At 36.7% G+C, this 25509-nt stretch overlaps 1 protein-coding gene across 1 annotated transcript in view; it reads right to left on the bottom strand.

The window, feature by feature from the left end:
* Positions 1–815: 815 nt before the first annotated feature.
* ARHGAP29 (Rho GTPase activating protein 29) overlaps positions 816–25509 on the bottom strand; it is a 60989-nt gene continuing 36295 nt past the window's right edge. Inside the window, exons 12-22 of the mRNA XM_047082314.1 lie at positions 15826–15983; positions 15172–15311; positions 14574–14678; positions 12041–12139; positions 10647–10786; positions 10180–10368; positions 9773–9910; positions 5735–5967; positions 4187–4517; positions 3952–4060; positions 816–1932 (exon numbers count right to left, since the gene is read on the bottom strand). Of these exons, the coding sequence (XP_046938270.1) occupies positions 1043–1932; positions 3952–4060; positions 4187–4517; positions 5735–5967; positions 9773–9910; positions 10180–10368; positions 10647–10786; positions 12041–12139; positions 14574–14678; positions 15172–15311; positions 15826–15983 (2532 nt within the window). The 3' untranslated portion in view covers positions 816–1042. The remainder of the gene's footprint in view (positions 1933–3951; positions 4061–4186; positions 4518–5734; positions 5968–9772; positions 9911–10179; positions 10369–10646; positions 10787–12040; positions 12140–14573; positions 14679–15171; positions 15312–15825; positions 15984–25509) is intronic.

Raw genomic sequence — 25509 nt, 5'->3', positions numbered from 1 at the left:
TCTATCCAATCATCTACACCTTCTCTCAAGTTCCAAACAATGATCCTTATCGAACTATACTCTTAGAATCAACTTAAATAAATCTCTGCATGATTTGGATGAAACATACATCGTCAATGGTTAAAAGTCCTGGTAGAAAAAGTACATAGAATTACTTAAAAGCGAAAACATTTCATACCAAAGCAGTGGTTTAAAAAAAAAAAAAAAAAACAGACAATATGAAGAGGAAATGCATTGAATTTTAAAACATTTTTGGACCATTATATAAAATACCAAAAGGTTCAGAACTGTTGAACGACAAAAGTTTATGCAGAACAAAGCCAAGAGGTAAAAAAAATATTAAATGTATTAAAACCATCTAAAGCCAAATAAGGCATAGCTGAACTATGTAATTTAGAAACAAGCTTAAGTGCACTTTCTTTGTACAATTCAATTGACTACCACATGGAAAATCTGACAATTAACCAAAATGCAATTAAATAGAGATTTGCAAGCCTTTTGGCCATTATGTAAATATTAAAAAGTGAACTGCCAACTGAAAAATAAAAGGTTACATATATACCATACAAATGGTCGAAGACACACTATAAAATTGTGTGAACAAAACAATCCTACCAAAGATCTTTCAGGAACTTGCATTCAGAAATTATTTCTTTTATAAATAAGCAACGTAGTTTCACTTCAAAAAATAAAGCTGATTTTCCCCAATTGCACCTGTTAGTTGAGAACTACATCATATATTAGGGATGCATTTAAATGAACCATTTTATGGGAAAAATCAACTGAACTTTAAAAAACATGAGTCCACCTATTTATTCACAACTTTAAAAATACATATAATTCCAGTGAGGCACAGATGGGGCCCTATCAAAACAATCTACCATTCAACATAACCAACACAGTATAATGTAATACGACGACAAATAGCAAAATCCATGATTTGGCAATACTATACAAAAGGGGCCCTGTCAAAAGTTTCTTTCACAAAACATAATACCACAAAACAAAACAACAAAAAGAGAAAAGCTGAATTCTGACAACCCTACACAAACTGTGGGATTTCATCTTCAAGGTCTTCGAATTGTTGCATTCGTTTTAGCCTTGGTCTCTGACACGCTGGCGGCACATCAGGCAAGTCCCGCTCCTCAGGGCTCTCTTTAGGCTTCCTGGTGGGCTGTGTGGGGGCAGCTGGGGCGTTTTCAGAGTCTGGCACTGTTCTTAGCGCGTGCCCCTGGGGGGTGGGAGTTGTGCTGGGAGGCGGTGCTGGGGAGGGTGCTGCAGCTTTCTCCTCATCCCCTTTCACACCACCCATGGGAGCACGTGGTTTATAAAACGTTGTCCAATGCTGCGGCTGCAGTGTTCTGGGCGCTCGGACAGGAGCAGGAGGACAGGAATCAGAGGACCGTCTCCCAGACACCTGTCTCGCTGGCCTCACTGGTTCTGAGTATGGCTTACTGGGCTGGGCGGCACTGACTGGGTGGCCCCCAGTGATCCTGGGGCTTGTTGTCAGTGCTCTGTCCTGGAGTGCACTGGGCACAGTCACTGCAGTCTTTACAGTTAGGCCATTTTGTTCCCATTGTTGCTCCCAAGGGCTTTGTAGAGTTGACTGCTCAGAGCCATCCAATTTGGAACAACCAACAGAAGGAGTATCTTTCTTACTAACTCCTTCAAAGGTAGGATTCTTGCAAAACTTGTCGGAATTTACAGTCCCCATATTTCTGCCATTTCTCTCATTTGGAGGGCTTGCCAGAAGAAGTAGTCTATCTACAGGCAAACTTACAGGTCTCATCTTGGTCCTTGGAGCATGCCTTTCAACACTGTTTGCTTCCCTATCTGATTTCAGATTAAGTGGCTTGGAGGTTTTACAAACATCGTCCATCTTCTGTGATGCTGATTCAAGCTCTAGGTCTATAAGCAAACCCACTTTGTTGTCTAAAAAAGGAAAAGATTTATTTAAAAATCAAATTTCATGGCATGTGGTTAACAAGAGAGTCTGAATGATTTATAGATGAAGAGCCAATCAAAACAGCCAAAGTCTTATGTATTTTTCCAAGTTACTCTCAATTATCTATGCAGAGCTCAATCTGCTATTTTCAGTTACATTCAACCCACAGTGAGAACATATCCTATTAGATGCCTTAGATGCCCCTTCTTATCTGATCAACTAATAAATGCACTATAACATTCGTCCTGTCCCATTAAGGTTGAATTGTTCTGTTTTTGGTAAAGACAACACCATTCTCCCCATTTACTGTTTAACCCCAGGCTTACTTTCTTCTCTCTCCTACAGTCTGGACCCGTGGCCCACGTGTTCTCAAACTAGAATGCTCAGCTCCTTCAAACCTTGTCCTTTTTTGCAGTGTCTCCCCCGAAAAATTCCCATTCCTGGAAAATTCCAGCCCTCTGCTCATGACTCCTCTTTACTGCTGGAAAACATCAAACAAGTCTGTGCCTCGGCACCATTCTGGCTTTGAACTTCAGCTGCCCTGAGCACAGCAGGTAGTCCTTTCCCGTTGCTGGGCCCTCCCCCCACATCTCTTAGGCAGAGCTTTGCAGACAGGAGGCCATCAGAATCACTGGTCAGTCTTCATCTCAGCTGACCTTCCTCCTTACCTGACACCACTGACCTGTCTCCCCTGGGCTTCCAGGGCAATGCTGTCTCGTGTTTCTTTCCCAGGTCCTTCCCCACACTTAAGGAGCACTCTAAGGGAACTGAGTGGTTGTGGTCAGGCTATGGGCACCAACTAAAATATGTTCCTTAAGTTCCGAGGGACAAACTTATCGTGTAATGGGTAAGAGTGCATACTCTGAGGCCCACGTGCTGGGTTTAGCTCAGCTCTACTGCTTTTGCACTGGGCAAGGCAATGTCACTGTCCCTGTCTTCATCTACCAAGAAAAAAAAATCCTAATTGTATCTCTGATGATGTGTGGCCTAAATGATGTAATCATGAAAAGTGTTCACAATTTTCTGATACGTAATATGCTTTCAAAAAAAGGACATTTATGAAAACTGCTGTTCCTAATTGGGAGCCCTAGATCACAAGAGTGAAATAAGCACAGATATAAGTTCAAATACTGACTCAACAATTTATTGGGGGCATGACCTTTGACTTTATTTAACCACCCTCAGACTATTAGGCTATGAGTCAAATGGGGCTGGTACTACCTACCTTACAGCACAGAATTGTTATGAAGATCAACTCAGATATACGGAATCGAACAATAATCACAGTGCTTAGCACAGAGCAGGCAAATACTTAATGAATGTTATCTTCCTTACCTTTTAGACCCTGTCAGACTATGATCATTGATACAGGATTACACATCAAATTTAATGTGTATCACTACATTTTTAAAAACTGGAAGTTAGCTCTGGTGATACATCGAATTATAGTTAACAAATGGAAGCCTTTCACCAGCTTGACAGCTAACCCCTGCAACTAAACTTATCATACAGTGAATAAATTGACTGTAGTCAAGTAAATAAAAAAAGATATACACATATTTATGCTTAATACATGAAAGGTGACAGGTAAAAGCACTTGAAAAAAGTTTTAGGAGTTTTAAGAGTCTATTTTTAATTTTAGGATTCTAGTTGACTTGGTATGAGCAGTTAGGTCAATACAATACTCTATATACTAACAGATTGTATGATAATTCATACTGTTCAACACATTTCTGCCTTGACTTTACTTGAAGGCAAAAATGAAAAAGAACTTTTTGGAAAGGGAACAAAAACGACTATGAATTCCAAGATGTCTTATTGTAAAGAATGACATTCATTCAAATGTAAGGTATAGTATAGAGCAACTTTTTAATGGCCAGTAAAGATCCATTTACTAATGAAATTTCTTTCTCTGATTTCTTTTGACTTCACTCATTTTGGCTTTTAGACATAGTTAACTGGCACAGTTTTAAGTCAGCAAACATGTATTTTACATGGCCACTCACCGGTGAGACATGCATCACATTTTTCTAATGCGTTTTGCTTTCGTTCTGATTCCTCAAATGATGTAGCTGGCTCAAAACTTTTGGTTTCACTACCCACAGTATGCATATCCTGTTGATGGAGAAGAATTTTAAATGTAAGAAGTAAAACACACCTTAAAACAATTCAAAGATTTTTTAACTTACTAATACAAACATTACAAATTTCCAACACAATTCCATAAAGGTCAAAACTCACTTCCTTTGAAGAGAAAAACAGTGACTTCGTAGAATGTTCTGGGTCTCTTTCTTCTGGTGACAATAGAGGCTTTGGAAGACAGCCTTGATCAACATGAGATGCAACACCACCTATACTACACACAACTACATCTTGTGGCTGCAGGGACCCATCGAAGATCTTCTGTGAGTAAGTAATGAGGAACTCTACCAACCGTGCTTGATTTGAATATTCAGCAAGAGAGGAGATGGTGACAGGTGCTGTTGTGGGCCTTGGCCTAATGAGACTTGGGCCAAATATCACCCCCAAATTTTTGGAGTTCATTTTGTTTTCTTCTGCATGATCCACGACTCTGTGAAATAGAACACAGAAAACTGTATAAGATTCGCCTATTAGATTTCCTTGATGGTAGTTTACTATGGGTTGGGAAGGGTGGAGGAAAAATGGGTGGTACAAGTCTAGAAAAAAGGATATATTTATTTGATTAGATACTGACCACACAGAAAATTGGGTTTCACAGTATTGGATCAAATTTAATTAAGTAGAAAGAACTACTAAAGTTTTACCAGCAGAAAAGCAGAAGCAAAAAAACCCTAAGAGCTGCTCCCATCTTAGTATATACCACATCCTCCAGGTGTTTATGCTGGAAAGTTAAACACTGTCGATTTCTCTCTCACTGCCACAGCTAGTCTTCTGATTCTGCCTCCTAAAGATCTCTCTGCTCTACTGCCTTGTTTCAAGCTCTCCACACCTTTCACTTCTAGACTACCCAAGAAGTTTTGAACTGCAGTAGAGGACCCCCTCCAACTCATTCTCCATATGGCTGCCAGAAAGACCTAACGAGCAAATCCGAACATGTTAAATTCCTGGATCAAAATTCTTCAGTAGGTACAGAAGGAAGACAGTCAACTCATCTGGCAGGTATGTATGACTTTATCAGGCCTCTATCTAACTCACTTCAAGCTACTGCTTGCTTTGTCCTAGCCTAACTGAATTACCTATACTTCCCAAATGCAAACTTATCTCGTGTCTCTGTGTCTGTTACCTCCTACCCGGAATGCCTTTTCAGATTCTTGGTCACCAAACCACCACCCAGTTCTTCACATCTGGCTAAGGGCTACCTTCTCTGATTCACGACCTTCCAATCCCCCATGTTCCTTTGCATGCTGTGCACGGCTCCCTTAGAACAAGAACCGTGCTGCCACTGCACTTGTCTGCAGGTCTGCCCCGAGGCTGACAAGCACAACAGGTGACAGAAACCTTACATTCTCATCCTTATTTTCCCAGCAAGAGCCTGGCACATAGGAGGCAACTGAAGGAAGGATGTTAGCTGTAAGAACATATACTCAATGTCTCCCTTTCCCTAACACATATTAGAAAGAAAATGTTCCTTTTAAAAACATCACAACAATATGAATGCACTTAATACTACTGAACCATACACTTAAAAGTGGTTAAGACGGTCAATTTATGTGTATTTTGCTACAATTTTTAAAAAACCAAAAAAAGCAAAACGAAAACACTGATTTCCGCCCACTAATGAATGCTTGTCTTATACAAAATTCTTACCGCTTAAGATGAACTATGAGGTAATGAAGACTGTTAAAATTTGACACTGGCAGTTGTCTTAGGAGGTCCTTGCTTTTTATAAGAATTCGGTTTATTTCTATACATATATTCGGCCATTTTTTGTCCTCGGAGTTATCCTTTTTTGACTCCTGTTCTTCATTTACATGTTGGATCTCTTTTGCAAGGTCTATAAATTCTTTGTACAATCTGAATAAAATGAATGGTTCTGGGAGCTAAAGAAATAAGATTACATTAGGAATATCAATCTGTCCATTTTTCCCCCGTTAATAATTTACTGACTAGCTACTGAGTGATTTAGCATGTCCATTACGATTCACAAGATTTAAGGTTAATCCTCATTATAAATGTACACGTTTGTTACCGATGCGATCTCTAAGGTGAATCTGACATCGCCAAAAATTATATCTATGTTAAATGTGAGTTAATTGATAATCAGTAAAACTTTTTTAAAACCTAAAGCTGCATGATGGGAATTTAAAACTCTGCTGTACCCTATACCAATTACATTCATGACTGCGATCTAGAGCTGTTTTATTAAAACCATATTAAAAAACCATATTAAACCAAATTAAAATTTTTTCTATTAACTAGAAAAAGTTTATATTCTGAATTTTATTGGTATGGGGTAGACAGAGAACAAAATAATACAGGGTCCTTGTGTTTTACTTTGGCCAGACTGAAGACCAGCATAAGACAATATGGCTTACAAGAAAGACACTGTCAACATTTTATCTAATTTTTAAGCACAACTTGAATTGCCCTAAGTGGGTTGAAGAAAAGTTCCTCTCTCAAACTATCAAGGGGCATGATCTCCCTACCGGCATAACTGATTCCAACGTTTACACTGCTCAGCAATGGAAACAGCATATCTCTGGCTAGCTGGTGTCCTACACTATCTGTGGTGAGGTTGGCACCCACCTCTCCGATCTCCCCTGCTGGAGGAGAAGCCTTGACATTAATTTTTACCCCTACTACTCTGGGATCTAAAGGAGGTCACTTAGCCTCTTGAGGTTTCAAATTTCCCATATATAAGTAAAATGAAGACTGCTTTCTAATACTGTAAGAATTGAATAGTTTCCCCACACTAAAGTGTTGGTCCCACAGTATTCCTGAGACGGAATACTACTGGACTTCGTTTATTTCCTCTCCCTGACTGGCTAGGAGAGATAAAGGATGATTCATTGTGAGATTAAAAGTCATTCAGAGGTACTCTGTCTCCATTTCTCAGCTGAATTCTGCAAATGTGAACATCCTGTAAAAAGAAATATAAATAGTTTTGTGGGCTAACATGACGGATCCAACATTTGTACCTAGTTTCTTTCCCTCTGCAACCCCACTAAAACACAGTTAAGCCCACAAGACTAGCAGAAAAGGAATGTAGATAAAAGCAACATTTCACCACTGAAGAGCAGATAAATAAGTAATGACAGCAATCCTGAGAAAGGTGAAATGAGAAACAACACAATTTATAGGAGACTCAGGAACTGTCAGCACTAGGTACTCTGATCCTGGAGAACGGTGAACTATTTAAGAAGTATTAGATATCCAGATCCTTGTCTCAGCAACATGCTTCTGACCAACCTCTTCCCCAGAAGTGTGAGAATTTTTTTTCTCTGGGCAGTGTAGAAGAGAGGGCTTCTGGATGGGCAAAGTCAAGCACAAACAACAGGTAGTCAACTTCTAAAAATAGGGATTTAGTGATTGTATGCATGCTGAGGCAGAGACCATGGGGTCTTCTTACCCAAATTGGCTCACAGAGTTCTGGCACCACACCTATAGGCAGGGAAAGACCCTTCTGTGGGGTATGAAGCCAGCCTGAGAGCACAGACCTAGAGATACAGACATCAGGTGTTTCCCAAATAGCCCTTCTAGATGACACTAAAGCTCAGAATCTTTAAAGCCTTCACGTATTCAAAAACTTCCAAAGAGACTTCAATTTCCAATTCTTCCATTTCAAGTAGACAACCACAGAAGACAGAATCAAAATAAGTTCCAAAAAAACCAAATGAAGGTCTAGAACTGGCAATATTGCAATCACTAGCCACACAGGGCTACTGAGCACTGGAAATGTGGTTAAACAACATGTACTCTATATGAAAAATACACACCAGAATTCAAAGACTCAGTAACCTTTCCTTCTAATAATTTAGAAATACTGATTAGATGTTCAGATGATATTTCAGTATGTTAAGTATGAAAATTAACTTCACCTTTTTATGTGGCTCCTAGAAATTTTACTATTATATATAGGGCTCACATTATATTCCTACTGAATAGTGCTGAAGGCTAAGCAAAGAATCCTTTTTAGAAAAGAGCTGTGAATATCTCAGATAAATAAAATATTACATTCATTAAAAAAGGATGCTGTAAAAGGAACAGACAGCCAAGTTCTTGGAAATTAAACCATGATCTCAGAAATGAAATAGATCAAAGTAGATGTGGAAAATAAAACTGAGGAAATCTTTTTAAAAAGTGTTAAAACAAAAACAAAACAGAGAGAAGATGAGGGAACTAGAGAACCAGTATAAGGTGTCAGGTATACACATTTAAGTTCCAGAAAGAAAATACAGAGAAAACAGAGAGGAGGAAATGAGCAACAAAATTAGTCCCAAGAACAAAAGGCCAAGGAGGACAGAGCTTGCGGGGTTCCTGGAAGGACAGAGGAGAAGACACATGCATCAAGGCATCAAGGTTGTGAAATTTTAAAACAATGGGGAGAAAAGAAGATTTGACAAGCTTTCAAAGAGAAAACAACAGCCCTCATACAAAAAATCAGAAATGAGAAAGATTTCAGGCTTCAAGGAGAATAAAAAATGTCTCAAAAAAAAAAGTCTTCAAAATTGTGAAGGAAAAGAATTTCTAGAGTAAGATACTATAACCTTCCATACTATCCATACTCTTTCATCCCATTTAAGAAAGCAGAATAAAGACATTTACAGATAAATAAGATTTCAAGAATCTACTCTTATTCCACCTTGCTCAAGGATGGCATGACCAAAACAGGAACATAAACCATGAATAGGAAGACAATAGGTGTACCCCTCAGAGGGGAGAAGGTGAAGGGAGATCCTAGGATGACAGATATTCACAATAATTAAAAAGGATCTAGATGCAGAACAGAACTCCAGAGATGGACATGGCCAAGACCATCACTGCTCTGCTCTCTGTGACTCTCTCTTCATTTTCACCCAAGGACAGAATGCAGCCACACTTGACCCGTATCTTTTTTGTATTTGGCTCATCATAACAATGTGCTGATTGTTTCTACAACTGCTCCATGAACTGCTGCCTGAAGCCACTAAGGCCGATTATTACTTTACCCCACAGGAGTGTTTTCTTTGGATCTACTCCTAAAAGCCCCAGATTCAACAGTGAACATAAAAAGAAAAAATACAGAGCAGCCCACCCCTGACCATATTCCTGCTAAATCTCCAGTACTCAGCTTATTTGAAAGCCCTGCAGATGCCCCAGATACACTGAACTTCATGTTCCCAGGATGCACTCATGATCTTGCCCACTGGCCTCCCACATTAGCTATGTGAGAATATCAATGAAGGTAAAGTTGGACTATGGCCTTTGCTTACACAGCTAGATTTATGCTTTCCTCTCAGTTACCTAAACTCATTACCTCCCAGTCCTCAATGACACATTAACGACACACTGTGTAGGAACATACAACAGGTATTAAAACTATTAAGAAAAGAGAAGGAGGTATTAACAAGGTTAGAAAAGAGCCCAGGGGCCGAGTTGAGCACCACAACTGGAGAAGGGCACACAGGAGCCTTCTACAGGGTGATGTTCTATTTCCTTAAGTGAGGTGATGGGAAATGAATGTTTTGATTATTATTGGTCTTTAAACTATATATGTATTTTATATGCTCTTTGATCTGTACAATTAGAGACACATCAATATAGTCTATGTCAATGAAAATATATGTGTAGTAAATGTTATCAGCAAAACACAAGTCATATTTTTTCTTTCTGTTTAATGGTACTTTTCAAGGATGAAAACGTTACCTGTCGAAGGTATAATTTCAAGACGTCACAGATGTCATGTGAACTAAATTCTGAAATGTCTACCAAGTGCATTCCATTTTCCAAGGCTTGACACAGTTTTTCAGTTTTTATTTTGTTTCCACATACACGATAAATTCCCTTAAGAAAATGGAAAAATTGGGCAAAATTCTCCTTTAGTATCAATGGTTAAATGAAGACATATAAATATATCTGATGTGTCTATTTCAATTTTTCTTAATAATTAAGGAAAAAAACTAGGGCCAAGTGAGGTATTTTCCAAATAAATCTGAATAAATTCAGTTCCTTATTAAAAATTGAGAGCACTGTTTTCCTTTAAAGTCTCACCATTAGAACAAATCACATAGGGATTTGTGTTTTTAAACTTAATTTTAAGAGTTACAATGTACCTGTAGACACAAGGCTCTGTGTTCAATCTCTGAAGCACATATTTTGAGTATAAATGGGATGCCATCTGATTCCTTTTTTGCAACTTGTGTGAATTCTGCTCCAAATAAGTGTATTTTCCCTGGAAGTTTCTGATGACCACAAATGATGACTAAATTTTCCAAACACTTTCGGTGACAAACAAGGAGACACTACAAGAAAATAACAGTTAAAACATGGTTCACTCACTTTAAAGCTGTGAACAACAGAGCAAACTAGGTAGAGTGGTAACATAACAAAAACGAGTTTAAAAGGTACTGGTGTTTGAAATACACTCAATATCTGAATGAAATATAAAATTACAGAAAGTACACTATAGTTTAATTTCTTAAAAATATACCTGCAAGAGATCTCAATCAATAAAATTAGCAACAAAAAAGTATACAGAAAAGAGCATAAAGGAGCTAATGTAATTCCAGAAATGTCTTACCTCCTCACATTCAACACCTTGGAATACTACAATGCCTTCACAATCCCTACATTTTGTGGGGGACCTTAATTTTCGAAACTTGTGAGTGAGAGCTGCCTTTGACATCAATGTTTTCTTAAATGTTCCAAGGGAGTTGGGTCCTTGAAACAGAGATAAATTAGTATAAGAATTATAAAATGGCATAAAAATTATAACACATGATACTAAGTTTTAAAAAATCTTTAGACCTTGTAATAATTCATGCATTACAAAAAGCTGTTAATTTGAGTCTGTAACATCAAAATAAACATTCAATTTATAGATCTCTTCAAGGTAAACATTTATTAAATATTTGAGCAATGGGTAAAAATCATGACCAAACCAGTAAGATACTTCTAATATAGCATGGCATAATGTTTTCAGAATCAGTAAATCTACACTGTTATTAATATACTCTTTATAGCACCTGGAAGGGTGTTATGGAGGTGGCATTACATTCTTAGAAAATGCCCCTATAAAAGCTTGAAAGAAAGAAAACTAGCTGTATGAAACCAGTTTGTCAGTATTATTTGCATTGAAGATAAAGCTACTCTTCTTTTTTTTTTTTTAAATGTTTTTATTTATTTTTGAGACAGAGAGAGACAGAGCATGAGCAGGGGAGGGGCAGAGAGAGAGGGAGACACAGAATTCAAAGCAGGCTCCAGACTCCGAGCTGTCAGCACAGAACCCAACGCAGGGCTCGAACTCAGGGACTGCGAGATCATGACCTGAGCTGAAGTCGGACACTTAACCGAATGAGCCACCCAGGCATCCCAAGCTACTTATTCTTAATTCATTATAAAATTACAGATAATACTAGCTAGTTCTGTATCAATACCCTACCAGAGGTCAGATGTTCCATATTATTTTAGTTAATGATGCCCAAAAAGGTATATCAAGTTTTCAAATGTGCAAAACTTATTTATATGAGTCTAATTCAAGTCATTAAGGTAACTGATATCTTTTGTATCTGTCACCCTCTATAACTTTCCTTGTCCTCAAGAATGTATTTACTTTTTCTGCCTAGCTTCTTCCACTATTTCTTTTAAAGAGACTTTTTCTGAGTTTCTCATGCATTGCAACCTTTTAACAGTTCAGTCACTGTATTTGTTTTATAAAAGATCAAAATAACTAGCCTATTTTGGCATCAAATACATTTTAGAGTTAGTTTTGTTGCTTATTCTTTTATTTTTATTTGTAACATTTCACTAGTACATTATTAACCCATACTTTACATAATTTTGGGGGATAGATTTAAGTCATTATAATGTCTCTTAACACACAGCAAAGTAATTCTTTACACTATTTTCCTAATATCATGTAGTGCTGCTGACTCAAAGGGTTTAGTGGGTACTTGATTCACATTAAAGCAATACCAGCTTCTGAAGGGGAAGGTGGCTCTCTCTCATCTAAATCATCGGCAGAAGACATGGTTCCACTGGATGGAGTTCGTGGAAGTTTTCGATGAAAGTCTCCTAAAAGAAAATTGTGAATACAATCACCTGACCAATGTAGAATTTAAGAAATGGGTAATGACAATATTTTTGGAATAACACAATCATACTATTCTGCTCAAGAGAACAAACAGAAATAGAAAAAGCTACTTCCATTCGCAGACTTTGGATATAGGGAATTATGATATTTATTACTAGGAACAACAGAAAATTCAACCAAACCTGACTTTTCCAAATAAATTTAAAATTGAGGAATCATACATTCCAGTAAGACCTTACTGCCAACTTCTTTTTTTTTTTTTTTATTTTTTTTTTTCAACGTTTATTTATTTTTGGGACAGAGAGAGACAGAGCATGAACGGGGGAGGGGCAGAGAGAGAGGGAGACACAGAATCGGAAACAGGCTCCAGGCTCTGAGCCATCAGCCCAGAGCCTGACGCGGGGCTCGAACTCACGGACCGCGAGATCGTGACCTGGCTGAAGTCGGACGCTTAACCGACTGCGCCACCCAGGCGCCCCATGCCAACTTCTGATAGTAAGTGTTAGACACTGTATGCTTTACAAGGGCAAGGAATACTGGCACAATGGTAAATTGTCATTAAATACTCGTTGAATTGAGTTACAAAGAAATGTATACAGTGTAACCTAAAGCTGTCTAAAACATACAAACATCTATGATTACAGCAACACAACAGTAAGATCACATTAATGTTGCCCAGGAAGATGGGAGAATGGGAAGCAGGAATAAAGATCCCTGGCAGGGAGGTAAGAACACAGGACACAAGCCACGTCAGCAAAGGACACTGTGCAGGTATCAGAGCAGCTGGACTAGGTAACGAGGTTTATCTGCTCCCTGCTGATATTACAAAGAGGGCGATATCTAAGTGGAAGATTTCACTCACCTCAAGGCCTTAACGATCTTAGGGCTGAGAGATGACTTAAACCAACATCTTTCCCTCCAAAAGATTCCTTTCAAAATATGTTTAAGAGATACGTGGTCATCTCGTTTTTGTTTTGAATGTGTTCTTACCGACTGAGAAATCATGGGGTCACATGTTCCATTCAGAACGATTCCAACTGTAAAATGGTTTCCTTACATTTCTGAGCAGCAGTCTGCCCGCTTATGAAACCCAGCCTCTGGTCACACTTCTCCCTAAAGGAGCAGACAAGCCCGGTCCCTGTAATCTCTTCACACTCCAATATGTGAGGACAGCTGTCATGTCCCCAGGTTTCCTCATTCCCAGGTCAGGCATCCCTAGGTCTTTACCATTTATCTTGTGACTAGTTTACAAATTTTTGTCTTTATCACATGAAGTCTTATAGGATTCCAAATAATTTAGGGTGTGCCCTAGTTTGGGTCTTAATTTCTGGGGATAGCTACAACCATCTTGTGTTTACAAAGCTAATTAGAAATATCTAGTTAAGTATTTAGGCTCTTATCTCCGGGGTGCCGCCTGAATGGAGCTAGTTTTAAAGGAAGACACAAAGTAAGCCTACAAACCCCAATGCTGCATAGAAGTTATTTCTAAATTTAAACTCAAGAGATGTATTTATATGAATAAAATTTCTGTAATATGTAGAACACTATAAAAAATATCTTGGACTTTTGAGGTAGGCTAAATCTTATATCTCCCACAGTGCCAAGGATCCTAGGAGAAGGGCCAGGAAGAATAGGACTAGAGCAGTCTTTGGTAAAAGAGTGGAGGAGAAAGAATGCCAAAGTAAGAATCTCATGGGTTTGAAGGAAAAATCTCATGGGTTCAAACGCCACCTTCTTTTCCTGTTAGCTGTATTACCTATGGCTTATTTTCGTTAAAGCCACTAAAGCAGAGTTCAGAATATCTATCCAGCCTCTCTAAGGAGCATGGAATTCTCTTTATCAAAGTACCTTTTAAGGTGCATTTATAAAAATTAAGTAACTATAGGCACAAAAAGTGGTGTTAACTATATTGTTCATCTTAGCAATTAACTACAAAGCAATCTAAAAAATACAGTTATGTTCACAGAATAGTATACTATAGAAGATATGGTATGAAATAAATACAGCTATTCACATCAACATGAATCTTAAAAAAAAAGATGAAAGAAGTCACACACAAAAAATAGTATATAATTCCATCTGTATAACATTCCAAAGAGGGAAAAGCTCAAGTAGATACAGGCACTAACACATTTAAAATAGCTACAGAATTATTAACAAAATTCAGGATGATGGCTTATTCTGGTGGGCAACAGGACAAGGTTTTCAAGGAGGTGTCCACAGGGCCCTTCTCATATACTGATAATATTTTATTTCTTATAGGCTGGGTGGTGAACACATGAGGATCTGTTTATTTTTCTTTAAACTGTGCGTGTCTAGGACACAGTTCCTTATAAAAATAGTGTAGTTAAAATATATCCCCCCAAAAGGAGTATTTCATTGAATTTTCTCTGCTAGACTTAAATACTTACGTACCTGGACTTATAGATTCAGAATCCAGAGATCTAGATTCACTGCTTCCACCAGTGCTCTCAGAGTCACTAAACATCCCAAATGTCCATGACCTTATAAAAGAAGGACCTTCAAGAAAAGAATATTTAAAGTCAAACTTGGCTACAGAAGGACTTCATCAGGCAAAATACTGACATTACAGAAATGAGACAAGCCAAATTCCTTTAGCAGTGATCAACCATTGACTTTAAGATAGTTGCAGTGTGGGGTGCCTGGGTGGCTCAGTGGGTTAAGCATCCAACTTCATCTGAGGTGATGATGTCACAGTTCATGAGTTCGAGCCCTGGATCTGGCTCTCTGCTGTCAGTGCAGAACCCGCTTTGGGTCCTCTGTCTCCCTCTCTCTCTGCTTCTCCCTCACTCACACACACTCTCTCTCAAAAATAAAGATTAAAAAAAAAAAAAAAAAAAAGAGCCACAGTGCTTACAACTTTGACTAAGGTCTCACAGAGTTATAACTCAAGGCCTGATTTTTAAACTTCAGAGCTGCAACTCATTTAATAATCACATTTAAATAATTTGATCTTTCATAAATTAGAGCTCCCTTTAATGTTAAACGCTACCTGTTACATCAGCACTATTGGAGCATCTGTCCTCTTCAATCTTACTAGAGGGGTCAGCAAGGCGCACTACATCTTCTAACGAGTCGCTGGGTCCATATCCAGAAGTGTGAGGACTATTTGTTAACTGCTTATTTACATTCCTAAGAAAAACCCAAATAAAATTCATCATTTAGGAGAATGACTAATTAACAGCCTATTTTATTCTATTTTCAGAAAAATCTGTTGATTTAATGAAGAGTAATTAAACTAAGTGAATATCAAGAATAAACATTATAAGGGTTCAGCTTCTTAAAGGAGATGTGAAAAAAATTTATTAATCACTTGAACTTGTTACAGCTGAAACATGGAAAAGAGGAGCAAAAGTATGGTTAATAATTCGTGTCATGGTTAAACGTTTCTAGTATAACCACTGCAGAAAATGGAGGTTGTTAAATGTGTGGGCATTCAAAATTGACATGGTTTGCCACTCTCAGAGGATGTCTAAATCTCAAAGAACTGAGCCTTGTGTCAAACTGAAAAGCTTTAGTCTTACATGAGTTACATCAGGATATTAAAAAAATTCAGAAATTCTGCTGTTAGAAAAGACACCAACTTATACCAGATAGAAACTTATTTTATCTTTTGAAATAATTTCATCTATACATTAATTCTCACCCATCAACTTTTTCTTCTTCAGTTGAATTTGTGGCCTTGACAAACTCACTGTATTCCTGGCCTGGGTCATAGAGTTTGGCGCTATCACAGAGAGACTGTAAATTGCTTGCAAGGGAGGCTGCCTGTAGGTGTTGCATCTGGAAGAGGTTAACTGTTACCTATGGTCACAGAGACAAAAGGCAAAATAACTTATGCTATCCAGAATGCCTTGTAAATATACATTTATTTCAAGTGCCAGCACCAAGAAAAAGGCCACACTGGGAAGCATACAACACTGAACATCATCGTGAGCATATTATGTTGCCTGACTTTGGGCAAGGTCTAGAAAAAACAAACAAACAAACAGATTTAATCCAACATCTAGAAGTAATCATTGCCGCAAAACTGTCTTTAAACTGAAAAGTTCAAATCTTTTTTGTCCCCCAGTCTGCTCCCTGAGTCAGGAACTTAAGTCCTTTTCTTCTGGATCCTCTATGGTAGCACAGTGTCCTAAGTGCTTTGTAAAGGGGAAATGACCAAATGAACAGTAATAGAAAGTGTCATTAGCCAAAGTCATACTGTAATTCTGCACACTTTCTGGTATTGCTCACTCAAACATATACGACTTCCAACTCCATGCCCAGCTTTCATCACCTACATCAAATTTTTAGTTATTCCAGGGTACATGGATTAGAGCAAATGTTTATGACAGCTATTCAACTAGAATTTACCTTAATTTCAAATAAGGGAAAAAGTTTCTCTCATATAAATTAGTAATAAATCTAAAATAAATTTAGTTCAGTGTAATTTTCTACCCTGTATCTTTTTAAAGATAAATTTTTCTTAAATGTACTTTAAAACAAAACAAAAAACAAAGCAAAACAAAGCAAAACAATTCTTGTTCTAATTCTTTTCACTCTTCAAAGCCCATTGATTTGCTTAGGTCTTTAATGACTGACCTGGTCACTTCTCCTTCCTCTCAGTCATGTAATTATGGTCTTTATCCCATAACCTTCAACACTTCATAATTCAAGACAATTTTAGATATTCAGAAGTAATCCTTGATGTCCATGATATAACTTACAATTTTTCTGGGATATAATGTTATTTCTGTATCTTCTCTAAGATAGTGAGAGAACCTGTCTAGCATCTTTGTATCTCAAATAATTTGTCTTTTCTTGCAATCTCTAAAAAATGCGGTATGTCCTAGGGTGAAAATAAAATTTTTTAAAAAACAATTTGAGAGATGGTGTTGAAAAATAAGTCACCCAAGTTCCCAAGTTCTGCTTTTGATGGAGGAAAAGAGAACATAAAGAAATATGAGAAAGTCATGGTTCTTCCTAGAAAATAATATCTATATTCAAGAACTGAATGTTGGATTTGGTATATGTTTGGATCTGCATGTGAATAAATGCTAGTCAGAACAACTAAAATTGATCAACTAAATTGGTTCCAAAGAACTCTAGTCAATAAGAAATTTTTTTCACAAATATATACACAGAACACCTTTATTATAACTGTCTCTATACATTACATGCTGTAGAGATTTTTGTAAGTTTGGGGATTTGTCCAAATTTGAGAGACTTTAACCTCAAAGTCTACTTCATACACTGATAGGTATTGCTCTCCAATTTTTCAGATGGGTTAATTCTCTCTTCCTAAATATATGCTACACTCTTTGAGAGCATATAACTGACTTAAATTTCTTTTATATACATAGTGGGCATTAATAAATACATACATGCTATATACAAAATTAAGTAACCTCTTATTTACATCAAATTAAAGGAAATCATAATTGTTGGATCACCAAATAGCATCATTTTTTAAGAGGTATGTAAACAAATAAGATTATAGTTTGTGAAAGAGCTTAAAACCATGCTGTACGAAAAAAATCTGATTTGCGGGTGTTTAGTCTGAAAAAAAAAAAAAAACATCCAGGAAAGGAAGATAACAATTATCTTTAAATATTTAAAGTGTTATTCTGTAGAAGAGGGAGTATATCACAGTATAGTATGACCTGAAAAGGCCACAAGAAAACATTTTTTTCACTCAGTAGAAACATTATATTAGTTTTGGAGCTGTCACACCCAGGCTAAATAATCATTCAGCAAGACAGCACGGTATTTAAGAGCACAGGTTCTGAAGTCATTCAACCAAGTTCTATCCTAGCTTTACAACTTACATGCTGGGTGACCTTGATCAAGTTATTTGTAACCTCTCTAAGCAAATGCTTCAAAAAAAAAAAAAAGTTAATGTGCAAATGAATCATATGGGGGATTCTGTTCAAAATGCAGATTCAGATTCCAAAAGTCTGAATTGAAACCTAAAATTCTACATTCCTCACAGGTTCCCAACGTCATGAGAATGGGACTGGACCAAGGAATGCATTTTGAGAAGAAAGGTTTTCTAAACTTTAGTTTCTTTCCCAGTGAGACGGAGCTAAAAAACAGTTATATTTACTTAATGGAATTGTGTGAGAATTAAATGAGTTAATGTAGGCCAGGAACTTAATACACTGGCAGGTGCATACTCAATTTTAGCTATCATTAGCTATTGTCTGAGGTGAAAAGGACTCTTTAAATGTAAAGGGTTGGCCTAAGTGACTCATAAGGTAATTTTGATTCCTGGGATTTTATAATTCTTTTACATCATTTTGTTAAAATTGACTCTATAAGTTAATCACATATTGATTGGAATTTGGTAAATGAATGAGATACAATTTTAAATACTCAGGAACATTTTATGGAGAGTTTCTGATTCAAATGGAATAGGCTCAATGCTCCCAGTCTCCCACCGAATTCTCAACTATCTGAAAATGCTGAAAAGTAAACAGTAGCAGGCAGATTGTAGAAAGGAACCACAGGTGTACGTGGGTGGCTAGGTCCGTTGAGTGCCCAACTCCTGATTTCGACTCAGGTCGTGATCTCACAGTTGTGGGATTGAGCCCGGTATCTGGCTCTGTGCTGAGCATGGAGCTTACTTGAGATTCTCATTCTCTCTCCATCCCCCCCCACCGCCGCCTCTCTCCCTCGCTATCTCCCCCTTCTGCCCCTTTCCTGCTCACATTATCTCTGTCTCTCTCAAAATAAAGAAATAAACATTAAGAGAAGAAAACTACTAACCAAGGTATGAGCAGTCCATTGCTATGCTTCCTGTATTTCTTTTGCTACTTGTTTCCCAGCTAATACTGAACTCCTATTCAAAGACATGTGACTGAAAGAGTGGGGGAAACCTTCTGGTTTCTTTTGTATGTTTGTTTTCTCTTGTCCCCCAGCCCCAAAGCAAAGACGCAGTGCTGTGGCAGTGGTGGCAGGAGCAGCTGAGCAGACATCTAAAACTTGGAGAGGAATTCTCTATGATCAGATAAACTGTGATCTGAAGAGGGAGGGGTCTGAAATACCTGTTGTTTTTTGTCTTTATCCTTTTCCTACTTGACCCTCACAGCAGCAGAGTAGGCCTACTAGGTTTCAGAGCTAGAAAACCTGGAAGGGATTCCTTAGGAGCTGTGAAGTGAACCTAACTAGGTAGCTCAAATGCTTGCTGAAATTTTTTAACAATAAACATTCAGTATAGGTTATAAAGTCACATAAGGTAATACTGGAAAGTGCAGGATATTATCCAAAATTACTTGTTAGAAGAACCAGGTAATCTCAATTGACAAGAGAAAAGACAATAAACAGACACTAACCCTGAGATGACTCAGGTATTGGATTATTAGATAAAGACGTTAAAGCAACTATTATGACTGTTTAAGTACAGGCAAACAATCTTGAAATATGGTAAGACTGAAGTCTCAGCAGAGAAATGGAAGATATTAAAAAATAAAAATTTACTACTGAAAAATATAGTATCCCAAACAAAAAAATTTACTATTTTGCCTGTATAGGAAAATGGAGATAACAAAGGGAAGAGTCCGTGAACTCAATGACAGATCCAATAGAACAACAATCAAGATAAAAAAGAGGGGTGCCCGGGGTGGCTAAGTTGGTTAAGCATCCAACTTTGGCTCAGGTCATGATCTCAAGGTTTGTGGGTTCGAGTCCAACGTTGGGCTCTGCGCTGACAGCTTACAGCCTGGAGCCTGCTTCAGATTCTGTGTTTCCCTCTCTCTGTCCCTCCCCCACTCCTGCTCTGTCTCTCTCTGTCTCTGGATAATAAATGTTTAAAAAAAGAGAAAGAAAAAAGATTAGGAAAAAAAAAAAAAAGATCCTCCAGCCCCTTAGGATAATAACAAAGGTCTAAAATTTGAGTCACTGAAGTCTCAGAGAAGAGGAGAAAGGGCTACAAAAAAAAAATTTTGAAGAAACAATAGCTGACAACCTCCCAAATATTCCAAGAGTCAAACTTGTAGATTCAAAAAGTTCAGGGAACCAAAAAGAGAACAACTTCAACAAAATTCACACTCAAATGAGTGTTGTTTCAAAATGCTGAAAACCAAAGACAAAGAAAAAACCTTGCAAGCAAAAAACAAAACAACCCCCCCAAAAACATTCCATATAGAGGGAGCAATAATTCAAATGACTATGGATTTCTCAAAGTATATAGATGTAGCATACATGTATCAACTACAACCCAAAGCAAGTAAAAGGGACTTACAGTGGGACTACGTGCTTTCTACATTCCACTTGAAGTGGTAAAAATATTAGTTCTAAGTAGAAGAAAGTTTTTATAAACATGTCCCTACAGCAACCATTAAAAAAAAAATTGTATAAACACTATAGTCAAAAACCCAATAAATCTAAATGTGGATAACAAATTAATTAAAATGTAAATGAGCATTTTAGGTAAATTAAAATATAACTCTAGGGGCACGTGTGTGGCTCAGTCAGTTAAGTGTCTGATTTTGGCTCAGGTAATGATCTGAAGGTTCATGAGTTCGAGCCCCACATTGGGCTCTCTGATGTCAGCATGGAGCCTGCTTCAGATCCTCTGTCTCCCTCCCTTTGCCCCTCCCCTCCTTGCTCTCTCTCTCTCAAAATTAAATAAACATTTAAAAATATATATAATTGTAATACCTAAATAAAAATAGATTAAATCTGTAATATAGATTAGCTGTAATTCTAAAAAATTATCAATTTATCCAATATAAGGCAACAAAATGGAAACAAAGGGAAACATTAAGGTATAAACAGAAAAAAAGAGTAGGCCTAAATTTGAACATACATTTGCATTAAATAGAATGGTCTAAATATTTCACTTAAAAGACACAGATTATCAACAGATTAAAAAAAAAACAAGACTGAACTATATGTTATATAAGAAATTCACTTTAAATATAATGAAACATAAGATAAAAACAGGGAGGCAAATGATAAGAGACCCTGAAATACAGATAACGAACCAAGGGTTGCTGGAGGGGAGGTGGGTGGTGGGATGGGTTAAATGGGTGATGGACATTAAGAAGGGCACTTTACAGAATGAGTGCTGGGTATCATATGTAAGAGATGAATCACTGGGTTCTGCTCCTGAGGTCAAGACTACACTGCATGTTAATGAACTTGAATTTAAATAAATAGATAAATAAAATGATAAAACTAAAACTAGAAGAATGTAAAAAGATATACCATGATAAAAATTACTAAAAGAAAATTGAAATACTTATATCAGTATTAAATAAAGTAGACTAAAAAATAAAATAAAAATTACCAGGATAAAAAGAAACATTTTATAAGGATAAAAGGATTAATTTACCAAGAATATGTAACAATCATTAATGCATAAGCAACTGAGTTTCAAAACACATAAAGCAAAAACTGATACAACTAAAAATATACAATATGTTGAAGACTTCAAAACTCCTTTCTCTGAACAAACTGATGGTTACCAAAAGGGAGGTGAGTGGGGGGTTGGGTTAAATAGATGATGGGGATTAAGGAGGGCACTTGTTGTGATGAGTATACTTATTGTATGGAAGTGTTGAATCACTACATTATACACCCGAACGTAATATTACACTGTATGTTAACTAGTGAATTTAAATAAAAATTTAGGGGCTCCTGGGTTAAGCATCTGACTCTTAATTTCAGCTCAGGTCATAGATCTCACAGTTTGTGGGTTTGAGCCCTGCGTAGGGCTCTGCACTTGGGGTTCTCTCTCTCTCCCTCTCTGTCCCTTCCCTACCCTATATTCTTATCCCTATAGAATAAATAGCACCATAAACCAACAACAACCAATTGACATAAAATACCCGAGGCAACAAAAGCAGAATACATACACATTTTTAAAAATATATGCATGGAACATTCACCAAGACAGACCATATCCTGAATCATAAAACAAACCACAATAAATCTAAGAAAATTGAAATTATACAAAATATTTCTCTCATTATAACACAATTAAACTAGAAATCAGTATCAGGAATATATCCAGAAAATCCTTAAACACTTGGAAATTAAACAATCAACTTCTACATTACCCAAAGGTCAAAGATGAAGTCTCAAGGGAAATTAGGAAATATTTTGTAATGTACAAAAATAGAGCCATAAAATTCAAAATTTGTGGGATGTAAGCATTACTTAGAAATCTAAATACTTAAATATTTGTATTAAAAAAGTACAGAGGTCTCAAAGAACAATCTAAGCTTCCACCTCTAAAAAAGAAGAGCTAAAAGAAACTAAGATGAAGAGCAAAATAAACCCAAAGCAAGCAAAAATAAATGAAATTTTAAAAAGAACAATAGAGAAACCAATGAAATTAAAAGCTAGCTCTGGGACGCCTGGGTGGCTCAGTCAATTAATCATCAGACTCAATTTGAGCTCAGGTCATTATCTCATGGTTCAAGCCCCACATCAAGCTCTGTGCTGACAGAGAACACTTGGGATTCTCTCTCTCCGCCCCCTCCCCCATGTGCCCCTGTGCACTCCCATGTGCTGTACTTTCTCTCAAAAATTAATAAACATTTTAAAATAAAAGCTAGTTTTCTGAAAAGGTCAATCAAAATGATAAACCTCTAGCCAGACTAACCAGAGGGAAAGAAAGAAAGCACAATTACCAATATCAGGAATCAAAGGATATCAAAGGATATCACTACAGCCTATTGAGACACTGAAAGTTTATAGAAAACCTATGAACAACTTTTTGCACATAAATTACACAACTGAGGTAAAAGGGACTGATTACATGAAAGCCACAAACTACCAAAAATCACCCCAAAAGAAATAATTAACTCAAATAGGCCTATATCAAAATAAATTGAATACATAATTCCAAAAAAACGGGGCACCTAGATGGCTCAGTCAGATGGCATCTGAATCTTGGTTTTGGCTCAGGTCATGATCTCACAGTTTGTGAGTTTGAGCCCCACATTGGGCTTAGCACTGACAGCACAGAGCCTGCTTGGAATTCTTTCTCTCCCTTTGTCTCTCCCCTTCCCCTGCTCACTCTCTGTCTCTCTCTTAAAATAAATAAACTTAAAAAAAAAAAAAAAAGAAAGAAAGAAAGAAAGAAAGAAAGAAAGAAAAGAAAAACCTTCCAAAAATGAAAACCCTAAGCCCATTTGCTTTCACCAGAGAATGCCACCAAACAATTGAAGAAATAACACCAGTTTCTCTTCCAGAAAACTGATAAGAAGGAACACTTCCCCATTCATTTTATAAGACCAGAATTACCCTGATATAAAACCAGATTAAAAAAAAACAATAGCAAGATACCAATGTCTTTCATTAACAGAGAAGAAAAAGAAAAAAATACTCAACAAAATGCTAACCAAATTGAATCCAGCAACATATAAAAAGAACAATGTATAACAACCAAAAGCAGCTTATCCAGGAATAAAAGACTAGAGATCAACACTCAACTATTAATATAATCCATCATATTAACAGACTACAAAAGAAAAACTGTGTTATCACATCAAATGATGCAAAAAAATAATTTGATAAAATCATCTTTTTTTTAAAAAACAAAGACACAATTATAAATGTTTATAATAATTTAATTAGCAAACATTGCATATTTAAGTTTTGTAAATTGTATTTATACATTATTTGTTCTAAATATGTTCCTCTCCCATATTTAGGTGTACATGAAATAGTATATAAAGTACCTATAAAAGAATTTAGAAAATATATACACATATATTAAATACATACTATAGCAGACAGATTTGCTAGTTTATGCTGTAATAAAAAACAATCCCAAAATTCTCAACAGTTAAAAAAAATTCTCTCTTCATGATAAAACTCTCTGCAAATTAGAAAAAGGGAAATTCCTTACCCTGATAAAGGGCATCATCAAAAGACCTATAAGCTATTATATTTAATGGTGAAAGACTAAATGCTTTGCCCTTAAAATCCAGAATAGGACAAAGATATCTTCTGTCACAGCCACAGTCAGTGCAAAAAAGAAAAAGAAATAAAAGGAACACAGACTGGAAATGAAGAAATAAAACTGTCCCTATTAGTAGATAATATGATTTTCTATGTAGAAAAGCCCAATGTTTCTACAAAAAAAGTTCTAGGACTAATTTCAGCAAGGTTGCAAGATTCAAGATCAATACACAAAAATCACTTGTATTTCTGAATACTAACAATGAACAATTGAAATCTGAAATTAAAGAAATGTGTATGCATAGATACATACACATAAATTATATGTAGTATGTATTTAATCTATTTATTTATTTGTACCAATCACATTCACAATAGCCGCCCAAATAAATACATACATATATAGGTTTAAATCTAACAAAACGTGGAAAACCTTTATGCTGAAAACTATAAAATTCTGATTAAAAAAATACCATGTTTCTAAATAAGTGGAGAGACATACTCTCTTCATGGATTGAACAACTCTATATATATTTAAGATGCTACATATACAGTCAATTCTTCCTATCTGATCTAAAGTTTAACACAATTCCAATTAAAATACTAGCAGGCTTTGTTTATAGATACAGACAAGCTGATTCCAACATTTTTATGGGCAAAGAATCTTAAATACTCACAACAATTCTAAAAAAGAATAAAGTTGAAGACTCACACTACCTGATTTTAAGACTTGATATAAAACAGTAATCAACATAGTAGAATTTGGGCCAAAGGAAAGGTACATATATCCATGGAACAAAATAGGGAGTCTAGAAACTGACCTATAAAAATTCGGTCAATTGATTTTTCACAAAGACGCAAAGGCAAATCATTGGAGATGGCTCAATGTTTTCAACAAATGGTACTGAAACAAGTGGACACCTGTATTAATGCTTTTCATTTTCCATATTTTATAATGTTTTGATATCTTAAAAAGCTTGCTAGCTGGGGAGAGTCTGCTCCTCCCAGGGCTAACCAATTCTTAGCCCAGGGATAGAGGGTGGAGGGGGCACATCTTTCATATACAACCTGAACAACCTCATTAACTAACTCTCACACACCAAGTTGATATTTTCTCCTGCTCTGATTCATCCCAGGGCTAGGTACAAGCAACTAGAGACCACCCCTATATCCCAAAGCACACTGGACTTATTCAAGCTAACCAATCCTATACTGCTTATCCTGATGTACCTTGCTTTTCCCTTGAAAACCCAATAAAGGCTATGTACTCAGCTTTCCCCTCACTCCTGCCTCTGCTTCACCAAACCTGGCACTTCTGTGACCCTGTGTGGCACAGCATATTCCCTTCTCTCGGGAAATGGAAGTACGCAGTTCATCTTTCAATAACATTGACCTCTCCATGTCAGCATTCAGTCATTTCCATAAATTAAAA

The sequence above is a fragment of the Lynx rufus genome, unplaced genomic scaffold (assembly GCF_022079265.1).
Source record: "Lynx rufus isolate CCGP_SWC_20201006 ecotype Redwood Valley unplaced genomic scaffold, mLynRuf1.p SCAF_2, whole genome shotgun sequence".
NCBI lineage: Eukaryota > Metazoa > Chordata > Mammalia > Carnivora > Felidae > Lynx > Lynx rufus.
This window is presented reverse-complemented; position numbering and strand designations above follow the sequence as displayed.